At 38.5% G+C, this 12,394-nt stretch overlaps 2 non-coding genes and 1 gene segment (V, D, J or C); 1 reads left to right on the top strand and 2 right to left on the bottom strand.

Annotated features, from left to right (window-relative positions):
• The first annotated feature begins 8,357 nt into the window (after positions 1–8,357).
• On the top strand, positions 8,358–8,472 carry LOC132895692 (U5 spliceosomal RNA). Its single transcript, XR_009655809.1, has one exon. It is a non-coding gene; the product is annotated as a U5 spliceosomal RNA (small nuclear RNA).
• A 1,196-nt stretch (positions 8,473–9,668) lies between these two features.
• LOC132897399 (U2 spliceosomal RNA) lies at positions 9,669–9,860 on the bottom strand. The gene has a single exon (XR_009656309.1). It is a non-coding gene; the product is annotated as a U2 spliceosomal RNA (small nuclear RNA).
• A 1,063-nt stretch (positions 9,861–10,923) lies between these two features.
• Positions 10,924–11,421, bottom strand: LOC132886967 (T cell receptor alpha variable 12-3-like; the record flags this gene model as incomplete). The annotated part of the segment is given in 2 exon segments: positions 10,924–11,222; positions 11,382–11,421. Coding segments are annotated over 2 exon segments (339 nt in total), but the record flags the coding sequence as incomplete, so codon positions are not given.
• Between the last annotated feature and the right edge of the window lie 973 nt (positions 11,422–12,394).

Genomic DNA, 12,394 nt, shown 5'->3' with positions numbered 1-12,394 from the left:
GTGAGACTTAGAAATGAGTGCAAAAACTCATGATAGCCTCAGATTCCTGCTCTTGGCAGACAGGAGTGGAACCTGATGTGGATTTCTGCTATTGTAGCCAACCCAAGGTTTGGTGTTTTGTCCATGCTGAGATGGTTTTCTGCTCACCGCAGTTGTAAAAAGTGATTATTTGAGTTAGTATATCCTTCCTGGCACCTCAAACTAATCTGGCCATTTTCCTTTGGCCATTTTCCTCTGTTATAAACAAGGTGTTTCTACCCAGAGAACTGTCGCTCACTCAATTTGTTTGTTTGTTTGTTTTTTGTTTTTCTCACCATCCTGTGTAATCTATAGAGACTGGTGTGTGTGTGTGTGTGTGCGTGAAAATCCAGAAGCTCAGTAGTCTCTGAAATACTCAAACCAGCCTTTCTGGTACCAACAACCATGCCATGATCAAAATCACAGAGATCACACTTTTTCTTCATTCTGATATTTGATGTGAACATTACCTGAAGCTCGTGCCCTGTATCTGTATGATTTTTTTTCTTTTGTATTATGCTGCTGCCACCGGTGGTGTAGTGGTTAGCGCTGTCGCCTCACAGCAAGAAGGTCTGGGTTCGAGCCCCGTGGCCGGCGAGGGCCTTTCTGTGTGGAGTTTGCATGTTCTCCCCGTGTCCGCGTGGGTTTCCTCCGGGTGCTCCGGTTTCCCCCACAGTCCAAAGACATGCAGGTTAGGTTAACTGGTGACTCTAAATTGACCGTAGGTGTGAATGTGAGTGTGAATGGTTGTCTGTGTCTATGTGTCAGCCCTGTGATGACCTGGCGACTTGTCCAGGGTGTACCCCGCCTTTCGCCCGTAGTCAGCTGGGATAGGCTCCAGCTCGCCTGCGACCCTGTAGAAGGATAAAGCGGCTAGAGATAATGAGATGAGATGAGATGCTGCTGCCACATGATTGGCTGATGAGATAATTGCAAGAATGTGCAGGTGTTCCTAATAAAGTGGACAGTGAGTGTATAGGAAATTTAGTGTGATCAATCCACCTAAATGCATGTTTGAAAATTTGAATCACAGAATAAACTGAAAAAAATAGTGCTTGATAAAAGTCTAGAGTCATCATCCCTTTATCACATAATTTTGTTTACATGATATACATGACCCATATTCATCAAAGTTCAGTGTAATCAAATCTTGCGATGGAAAAAAGGAAAAGAAAATTCCACTGGGAATTTTCTTATTTTTCTATTTCATTATTTTTTTGCATCTGTATGATCAAAGTCACATCTGCTCGTACATATATACCTACATACATGAGCAAATGAATGAGTGAATGAATGAATGAACAAATGAAAACTGATTACAATAGGTTATGGGGAAACCCAGAAAAGAGTTCATTAGTTTTATTCCAGTGCAAACCAGCAAAACCTGACACAATGGATCTGGAAGTGTCATTAAAATATTTTGGAGAATAAAACATGTAGGTTTGTGAATTCACTGTGATTAATGTGGAGTTGTCGTGTTAATCCCTCATTATTATTCTGTTCTATTTCCTCCAGGTGCATGTGTTACCATGAGTGTTGTTTGTGTCTGCGGTTAACCGATGAGTTGGTAAAGGGAGTATCTTTAATCTGTGGTTTTAGAAGCTTCATAAATACCATTTGTATGTTTTTGTACAGCCTTTCATTGACTCTGTATTACTGTGCTACATCTCTAAGAGCACAGTGATAGAGCGCAGAATCTGAGAGCTTTAGACCTCTGATAGTAAGTTCAGTGGAGTCTCTGGTTGTTTTTGACTCTAATCGACGATCATCAGGAGTGCTCTGGCCAGAACTATATGACCTCGCACCTTTATACAGTACAAACTGTGGTGCGCTGTTCGGATATTGTTTGTACCAGTAAAGCCAAATGTTCTCACTGCCTGACTCATATGAACATTTCAGAGTAACAGTGTGTTTCTTTCCTGACAATGTTGGCATCTTCATCTGTCGGCCAAATTTTGTCTGCAAAACTGCCTGTTGTAAAAGAGAATATAAATAAATAAATCAGTGAAGTATTTTTTAAACCAAATACAGACTTAAGAAATTAAGAAATTACTAGATGAAAACAAACATGGGTATTAATTAATACAATGATTTAGCAGTTAAAATGTGTTGTAATAATTAATGATTGTACTAATTAATGTAATGATGAGCTGATGAAAGTTAATTACCTGTTGTGACAGTGAGAATCAGTGGGATGTATCTCACTGTGTACAGTAAATTGTATGGTTGAGCCATTTCTGAACACAGCTCTGTGAGGATTCTGTATAATAGCGCTGTATGTGCTGAACTTTCCACATGAGGGAACACATCTGTAAGAAGTGCACACCCAGGAAGTGCTGCTGTCAAACACTGTATGGACTTCTTATTGGCTCATTAATATAAATAAATAAAGTTTAAATTAAATCTGACTTCAGCCTAATCTGACCGAGTTTGGAGAAGGCCGTCTGTTTGAGTTTTGTGTCACTGTGAGCTCCAGGGTGCAGGACGACAGTGCAGAGTCTGATAATGCAGCAGGATTACAAAGCTGGAGTAACGATCCATTCATTAAAACAAATATTAAATGGGGATAATATAGTTTATGATGTATGTTAATTCTGTGAATGTACATGTTTTGCTGAATTTTGTGATAATATTGTTGATTAATATGAGCCACTATAATATATTCATTCATTCATTTTCTATACCACTTATTCATTGCAGGTGTCAGGTGAGCTGGAGCCAATACCAGCTGACAGTGGAGGGGTATACCTTGGACAGATCGCCAATCTATCATGGGGCTAACACAGAGAAACAGCCATTCACACTCACATTCACACTTATGGGCAAGTTAGAGTCCCCAGTTGACCTAATCTGCATGTCTTGGGACTGTGGGAAGAAACTGGAGCACCCAGAGGAAACCCACGCAGGCACTGGGAAAACATGCAAATTCCAAACAGAAAGGTTCAAACCCATAACCTACTTGCCGTGAAGTGACAGTACTAACCACTGCACCACCATGCCACCGCATAATATATTTATTTCGATAGAATAAACAAAAAGTCATAAGTATAGATTCCAATAGAGAATTACAGCAAAAGGTCGCTCGACAAAGTATTGAGTTTTTTTTTTTTTTTTTTGGGGGGGGGGACCTATGTACACTCCAGATTTCTGTTTTTTTTAAACTTAATTATTGTTTGTGTCACCATAAACCAACAATTTTCACCTTTAATGTGGTAGGCATGTTGTGCTAATCAAATGGTGCTAACCCTCCAAAAATCCATTTTAATTCCATCTTGTAATGCAATAAAACAGGACAAACACCAAGGGGGATGAATACTTTTGCAAGCCACTGCATCTGAGAGCTCTTTTCTATTCAACAAGGCTTTGTGTTTACTGAATTTGATATTGTGGCAGTGGGGGCGTGGCCAAGCATCAGTTTGCGCATGGAGGGCAGGGTCGAGGAAGGTGAGTGGCCACGTCATTACACCTGTTGTCAGTTAACGTGTGTGTGTGTATGTGTGTGTGTGTGTGTGTGTGGTGCAGGGATGACGGAGCATAAAATGAGGGGGAGAGCAGAGAAGGGGAGCTCTCTCGACCAGAACACGTGTGTGTTGTGTGTGACTGTATGAGATTAAAGCTAAAAAGCAAAGAAAATAGGAAAAATAAAGTGTGTGTGTGAACATCAACTCCCACCTGCTGTGCTTCTGTGCTCCAGCCACATCAGGGACTGTTACAGATTGCTTGTTAGCTGCTAACTTGGCTGTCAGTTCTTCTTCTTCAGACGTCAGATCAATAGGAGGAACAGACAGCTGCCTGAGAAAGCTGACTGCTAACATCAGTGTACTTGATCAAGTGCTATTTTATAATCTGTTAAATAATGAGGGTGGAGACCATCGTGTTAAATTATGAATCAGAATCTCAAACTATTTCTTCATATTAAGGTCTGAACTTTGTGTTACATCGTCATAGGAAGTGCAACTTTCCCCCCATTGATTTAAAGATGATGGTTGTAGATATTCAAAGCAAATAAATATCAAACTTTGTGAACTCAGACAGAAAACTGTATTTGAATGAAACAGGTAAACAGCTCTCCCTCCTGAGGGGAAAAAATCAGTCTGCACTTTTTGTACAGTGTGTTTGAGTTCTGTGTCCCTGTGGGCTCCATGGCGCAGTAGTACAGTGCAGAGTCTGATACTGCAGCAGGAAACATCTCCACATCTACTTTCTTTTCCTTTTCACGAAGTCTGATAGACAGTCTTGGGTCAGGTTGTTTAGCTTCAGTGACATAATTTGAAGATATAGTAATCATCAGAAGAAACTCTGGTCCTGATTGAGGTTTTTGTCGATACCAGTGGAGATCTCTAGCCGAGTCATCATATGTGCAGGTCAGTGTGGTTTTGCTGCCCTCAGCTGAAGATATAATGGTTTGGTCTGATTTAATGCTGCTGTCAACAGCACCTGCAGTAAAGACATTGCAACAACATAAACATTTCTATTTTCATTATTTAAGGACTTTTTTTTTTAAACCAACTAAATCATCATGTTTAGGTGTCAGTACAAAAATCTCCAGCATCCACCTGAAGTTTGTGTATAATATAAATGACTTACCAAAGGTATTAACAACTATAAAAACAAAGAAGAGTAACATGATTGCTGTGTCTCTCTTGCAGTCGATATAAATGGCAGTAACTCTGTGTAACTGTCTAAACTGTATCTCACCACATCTCACTCCACCTACTTTCACAGTCACATCAATTCTGGCATCAATCTCTCAGTGAATAATCTTGTACATTCTGCCATCTTTTAATTAGAAATTAAAAAGATGGAGTCATAATTATTTAAATCAAATCTCATCTCATTATCTGTAGCCGCTTTATCCTGTTCTACAGGGTCGCAGGCAAGCTGGAGCCTATCCCAGCTGACTACCGGTGAAAGGCGGGGTACACCCTGGACAAGTCACCAGGTCATCACAGGGTTGACACATAGACACAGAACCCGGACCTTCTTGCTGTGAGGTGACAGCGCTAACCACTACACCACCGTGCCGCCCTTAAATCAAATCATTAAAACAAATATTGAATGTAGATAATACAGTTAATCATGTGTGATAATTCTGCATGTCGCTGAATGTTCTGATAATATTACACAGTTCATGAGTATAAGGACCTTCTGTAGTTTATGTGATATTAGCAGACAGTGCGATAATTTTCTTCTCTATGGAACATTATAGGCTCATTAATGCTACACATGCATTAAACTAATAAACAGTTAATTAATTCAAATATACAGTAACTGTTTATTTTCACTTTATTTAACAAATGCATTCCATTGCATTTCAGTGGAATTACATGGAATTTCCTAATGTATGACATGTATCAATCACAAACAAACAAATAAAAAAAAAAAATTAGGAAATGTACGCTGCTTGCTGTTGAGGTGATCTGCTGCATAATAGAATTTAACTACCACAATTTAACTGTTTAGCTTAACTTGATTTTAATGAGCCTATTCCACTGTATATCAGTCTAACTGCATCAATATTCCTAAGGTGTTTCCTGTGTTAGTCAACTGGGTTGTGATTAAATACATGGTTAGAGTTTGATAAGCCTGCTGACTAGTTAAACTGTTTATTGTAAAGATTAAACATGATTAAAGATGATTTAAAATGCTGATGAGAATTTTCATCACCATTCCTGTCTTGCAGTGATTCAGGTTTTCCAAAACATCTGCACTCTCATTTATTAACCAATGTGGACACATAGTTTTGTGCATAAACAGTGCACACATTCCACAAAGAATGGAACTTAAGTTGTTCTTGTGTGTGAAGATGACCATGTGTATGCAGGAACCTCTAGTGGTAGAGAAATACAACTGTAGATAAACTCATTAAAAGCAGCTCATCCCATTTACTGTCAATCATATCAGTGTAACTGTCATAATCCAGTACAACCTCAATTCCAGAAAAGCTGGAAATCATGAAAATCATGAAAACTCTATATTTCATTAAAAATAAAGGTTGACGGCTAATTTCGCTGGTACTTGTGACTAGTGACAATAAAGGGTTCATTCATTCATTTATTCATTCAAAATAGTACAAAGACAACACATCAAATGGTGAAACTGAGGGTTTTTTTGTTTGTTTTTTAATATACAGTATATATATATGTATATATATATATATATATATAGCGTGGTGTAGTTGTTAGCGCTGTCGCCTCACAGCAAGAAGGTCTGGGTTTGAGCCCCGTGGCCGGCGACGGCCTTTCTGTGCGGAGTTTGCATGTTCTCCCCGGGTCCGTGTGGGTTTCGTCCGGGTGCTCCAGTTTCCCCCAAAGACAGACATGCAGGTTAGGTTAACTGGTGACTCTAAATTGAGTGTGAATGGTTGTCTATGTGTCAGCCCTGTGATGACCTGGTGACTTGTCTAGGGTGTACCCTGCCTTTCGCCCGTAGTCAGCTGGGATAGGCTCCAACTTGCCTGCGACCCTGTAGAACAAGATAAAGTGGCTAGAGATGATGAGATGAGATGATTCAGAATAGAACATAGATGACATATCAAATGTTTAAACTGAGAAAATGTATCATTTAAAAAGAAAAATTAGGTGATTTTAAATTTCATGACAACAACACATCTCAAAAAAGTTGGGACAAGGCCATGTTTACCACTGTGAGACATCCCCTTTTCTCTTTACAACAGTCTGTAAACGTCTGGGGACTGAGGAGACAAGTTGCTCAAGTTTAGGGATAGGAATGTTAACCCATTCTTGTCTAATGTAGGATTCTAGTTGCTCAACTGTCTTAGATCTTTTTTGTCGTATCTTCCATTTTATGATGCGCCAAATGTTTTCTATAGGTGAAAGATCTGGACTGCAGGCTGGCCAGTTCAGTACCTGGACCCTTCTTCTACACAGCCATGATGCTGTAATTGATGCAGTATATGGTTTGGCATTGTCATGTTGGAAAATGCAAGGTCTTCCCTGAAAGAGACGTCGTCTGGATGGGAGCATATGTTGCTCTAGAACCTGGATATACCTTTCAGCATTGATGGTGTCTTTCCAGATGTGTAAGCTGCCCATGCCACACGCATTAATGCAACCCCATACCATCAGAGATGCAGACTTCTGAACTGAGCGCTGATAACAACTTGGGTCGTCCTTCTCCTCTTTAGTCCAAATGACACGGTGTCCCTGATTTCCATAAAGAACTTCAAATTTTGATTTGTCTGACCACAGAACAGTTTTCCACTTTGCCACAGTCCATTTTAAATGAGCCTTGGCCCAGAGAAGACGTCTGCGCTTCTGGATCATGTTTAGATATGGCTTCTTTGAACTATAGAGTTTTAGCTGGCAACGGCGGATGGCACGGTGAATTGTGTTCACAGATAATGTTCTCTGGAAATATTCCTGAGCCCATTTTGTGATTTCCAATACAGAAGCATGCCTGTATGTGATGCAGTGCCGTCTAAGGGCCCGAAGATCACGGGCACCCAGTATGGTTTTCCGGCCTTGACCCTTACGCACAGAGATTCTTCCAGATTCTCTGAATCTTTTGATGATATTATGCACTGTAGATGATGATATGTTCAAACTCTTTGCAGTTTTACACTGTCGAACTCCTTTCTGATATTGCTCCACTATTTGTTGGCACAGAATTAGGGGGATTGGTGATCCTCTTCTCATCTTTACTTCTGAGAGCCGCTGCCACTCCAAGATGCTCTTTTTATACCCAGTCATGTTAATGACCTATTGCCAGTTGACCTAATGAGTTGCAATTTGGTCCTCCAGCTGTTCCTTTTTTGTACCTTTAACTTTTCCAGTCTCTTATTGCCCCTGTCCCAACTTTTTTGAGATGTGTTGCTGTCATGAAATTTCAAATGAGCCAATATTTGGCATGAAATTTCAAAATGTCTCACTTTTGACATTTGATATGTTATCTATGTTGTATTGTGAATACAATATCAGTTTTTGAGATTTGTAAATTGTTGAATTCCGTTTCTATTTACAATTTGTACTTTGTCCCAACTTTTTTGGAATCGGGGTTGTATATATATATATATATATATATATATTTTTTTTTTTCTCCATGCTCAACAAGTAACTGGACCGTTAGTGTGCAGTAATTCTTTCCCCTACTTTTTCATTAGACAGATCACACAACACTCAACTGTTCCTTTTCAAAATTCAACACCCCCTACTTACTTATTTATTAATCAAAAACACTTGTTGGTCAGACATTTCTCTGCCTGTGTGCAATGGCTAACAAAGCTGTAAAGGTGTAAGAGATTGGCCCAGGCCACCTTACCCTATACCAGCTTTCTGCACCTCCAATACAGTGTCACTAACCTGATCCAGTGTTAAGTGCAGCTCAGGTTTCTCTTCATTGATGCATAAATCTTTCACCTTTTACTAAAGATTTCCGTGGAGAGGAATGTTAATGAGTTCAACTTATTTTTGCAGGCTTTACTCTGGCAGAGCTGTATATTTTTGGTGATCGAATGTTAGAAATCTCAAGCTTTTTACATGGAAACACCCACCCGCACACACAAAATGATGTCTCTCTCCAAAAGGATTCAGCTGTAATTTTTGGAACGATAGAACTGTTATAATATCATGTTGATGCATGGAACGGAAGGCGTAAGCCCCTATTCCAGCTCTCTACTCTCAAAAATATACTGAAAAAAGTAACCTATAGAATTTACCCAATAAATCTGAGGTAACAATTAGCATTGACTTGTTTGGGGTAGATTTAATTCCATATATTGAGTATAAAATAACTGAAATAAAAAGCTATGAAATACTTAAATAAATTGGGTAGAATTTACCTCACATTTATGTATCTATTCAACAGCTAATTTCTTATTGAAATTGGGTAAAATTATCTCTTGTTTGCTAGTACTGTAGGTAATACCGTACCTGATAATTACTAATCAAAGGCCATTAATATCAGTTAGTAACCATTACTTATTCAGAGCAGGTAAGATGTACCCCCCAAAAAAAAGACTTTCAGATGGTTTATCATCTCAATGTTTTTAATCCATAAAATCATCAAAAAAAAAAAACACAGAATAAAGTGCAGTACAGCAGCTTCACACAACATTTCAAGTAATGAACCTGTTTTATAACTCACTAACTAACAGCTTCAAATGTTGTTTCTGGACTGACCAAATCTGCAGTCCAGGTGCATTTATACAACAAATAACTGAACCGCCCTGTTTATATGCAGCAATGATGCACCAAATGATCAAAAAACACAAAATAAAGTGCAGTACAACAGCTTCACACTACATTTCAAGTAATGAACCTGTTTTACGGTATAACTCACTAACTAACAGCCGGAAAGAGGAAGATGGCAGTCCGAGAGTTCCCTGTCCCGCTCACTCAAACGCACAGTCTGACGCATGCGCAATTTGGAGCACAGGACTCACGGCTTTGGGGTATATTTTACCGTATTTTTCCATGTAACGGTTGTTACTGTTAACGAATAGGTAGCATATGTATAATTTACCCATTACTTTATAATTCCTTGGCTGACTGCAATAATCGAGTACATTTTATATGGTTTGCATAGATTATATTTACCACTCTCCAAAATCACTTCTTACAGTGATCATTTAGACAACATATCAAACATTAAATTGGTACACCAAAAAAAAAGTTTTCCCTTGGTTTGGAAATAAGAGCATCATTCCTGGAGGTACTACAATAGCAGGTTGATGTGTGGAGCAGAAGGAGCAAGCCCCTATTCCAGCTCCCTGTTCTAAACATCTGTTTAATATAACATCCTCATTTAGAGAACATATCAGGTATTAAACTGATAAAAACAGATACTACACTTGATCTTAGCCAAAAGTGCTAAAAAAGGTTAGCATGCTTCTAGTCTGGTGACACCAATACGGATTTTGTTTAGCTAAATGTGGCAGGCTTCACACGTAATGTAAGGCAATCAACAGAATGATACTCTCACTGTAACACTAACAAATCAGTAAATTATTGATGCTTATCATTATACAAGGTCGATCTACTGGTAACAATGAACCAAAAAATATATGATGAGTGAGCAATGGCTGTGAGTCTGGTAGCAACTGCTGGATGTGAATTGCAGGTCAAAATGTCCGCGCTGCTCCGTGACTGGTTGGACAGCATCACGTGGTTATCACTGCTGCTGACTCGCGTGCAATGGTAAATACCCCATGGTTTCTCACAGTGTTTCTCAGCACGGTTCATGAAGATGCCGGTGTCTTGAATTCAGACTTAGGTTTGCTGCATGAGTTTTAATAAGTGATAACTGTGAAGTGATGAAGAAAACCAAACTTAAAAAAGAATGAATAATACAAACAAATAAGATGCCAGGGACATGTTTAACAGGCCCATCTAAAGTAAGTAGTTTGTTTCAGTAGGCCTATATGCAGCTTGTAAGGTTGGGTTTATCTTCTTTTTTAGTACAGATATGTCGTTATTACTTTTTTTCCTAACATCAAAACATTTAACAGAGCTCGTGCCCAAATAAATTGTTAAAGATCTATACTTGGCTTGGGAGATCATTCTTACAAGCTGATAGGCCATTTGAAGATGCGTCTTGTGTCTACTGATAGACGCAGGTGTCTTTATAATAGCCATGCGTGCTTTCTTACATCCTCCTTGTCTTCCTAGAAGACACTGAAGTATTATTTAAATATCCTGGTGTTTCATGTAAATACCCAAGACATGTCTTATTTATTTACAGTGTAGCAGGAGACCGAGCCAAGAGATACTGGATATATATTTTATTGACTGATCTAACCCCCCATTTATTTATTTTAACTCATTATATCATTGATATTATATCATCTGGAATTATGTAACTTTGGAAGTTGATCAGCCTTCAGTGTAACATAACTGTGTGAAAGCTTTTGTACAGTGCAGTTGGATTTCCTGTCACTGTGGGCTGCAGAGCACAGTAGTATAGTGCAGAGTCTGATACAGCAGCAGAGGAGATGAGCAGATCCACTTGGTTATTCTTTTCATCAACTTCAGCAGAGAGACGTGGTAAGTTAGAGTCACTTTGGAGTCCACTTGGTAAGATATACAGAAGGAACTCAGGTTTAGAGTTTGGATATTGTCTGTACCAGTACAGGTTGGTCACTGTGCCACTGAATTTTTTGTAGCTGCAGGACAGAGTAACATCACTGCCTTCATCTATCATTGTACGAATGAAACGTGGCTCGATTGAATCTGCCATGGAGTCACCTGTCATAGAGAACATAATGTTTTTATACATTAAACAATTAAGCCAGAACTACATAAGTCAGACCCACATTCTGATTTTGCTTCCCACCACACAGACGAATAAATCACTAATTCAACACTTAATATTTCTGCAATAACAAAAAGTCAAAGTTAACTCACCGAGTGAAAGCCACAGACACATGAATATAACAGTGAACATGATGAATGGTCTCAGCTGAGTGAAAGTATTCTTTCTGTACTATGATATGTTCACATCATAAAGGTTCATGAAGCTCCAGCCCACAGCACCACATGACAGTGTCACCATTGTTACTGACAGATTGTTGATTCTTACTGAAGCATCCTGGCTTTACATTCAGCCTCACATGGGGAACCTGTCTTCAACTCCGACTGTCAGCAGAATTCATATAATTATGAAAAATCAATCACTCTATTCTGTAAAAATATAATCAAATAAATAAATAAACAAATGTTTAAATTTCCTGTTATATATGTTTTATAAGTAGTTTTACTGCATTAGGGGCTTTGGCCTTATCAGAAACTGCTGTAAATAAATGTCATGATAAAAAAAATAGTATAACAAGTTATTACTATTGTTATTATAATGTGATTGATTTATGGAATTTGTAATGACAAAACCTGTTATTTCACTGAGGTGAGGAACAAACCAGCTGCTGCTCTTGGTCATACTATGAAAGATTCCAGCAAGCCATGAGGTCTTAAGGAGAGCGAGAGAGAGACTGGATGTTTTATTTCCTTTGTGGTTCTTATTTCTTCCCTGTAGCCTAGTGTGCTGCCTGGCCTACCTACCTTTCTTTCTTTCTTTCTTTCTTTCTTTCTTTCTTTCTTTCTTTCTTTCTTTCTTTCTTTCTTTCAATTAATGAATTAATAAATATTAATTCATTCATTCATTTGCCTCATATAATTTAAATATGATTATTCTGCTTTATAAACCTGGAAACTAAAAAAAAATCTCTTGGTTGCTAGTTATCATTTTAACATGAAACTGTAGAAGCAAAATAGAACATTTACATTATCCAGTCACAAACACCACCAGCGCCTCCATTCCAAGTGAACCTGTCCAGAGCCCATTTTATTCACTGCAGCTGTAATGTGCTTGTCCATGCTGGAGACAAATATATTACACATCACACATTATTAACAAATTGTAT

This window comes from Neoarius graeffei, chromosome 1 (genome assembly GCF_027579695.1).
Source record: "Neoarius graeffei isolate fNeoGra1 chromosome 1, fNeoGra1.pri, whole genome shotgun sequence".
NCBI lineage: Eukaryota > Metazoa > Chordata > Actinopteri > Siluriformes > Ariidae > Neoarius > Neoarius graeffei.
Note: the sequence above shows the minus strand (reverse complement) of the source record. Positions and strands in the feature narration are given on the sequence as shown.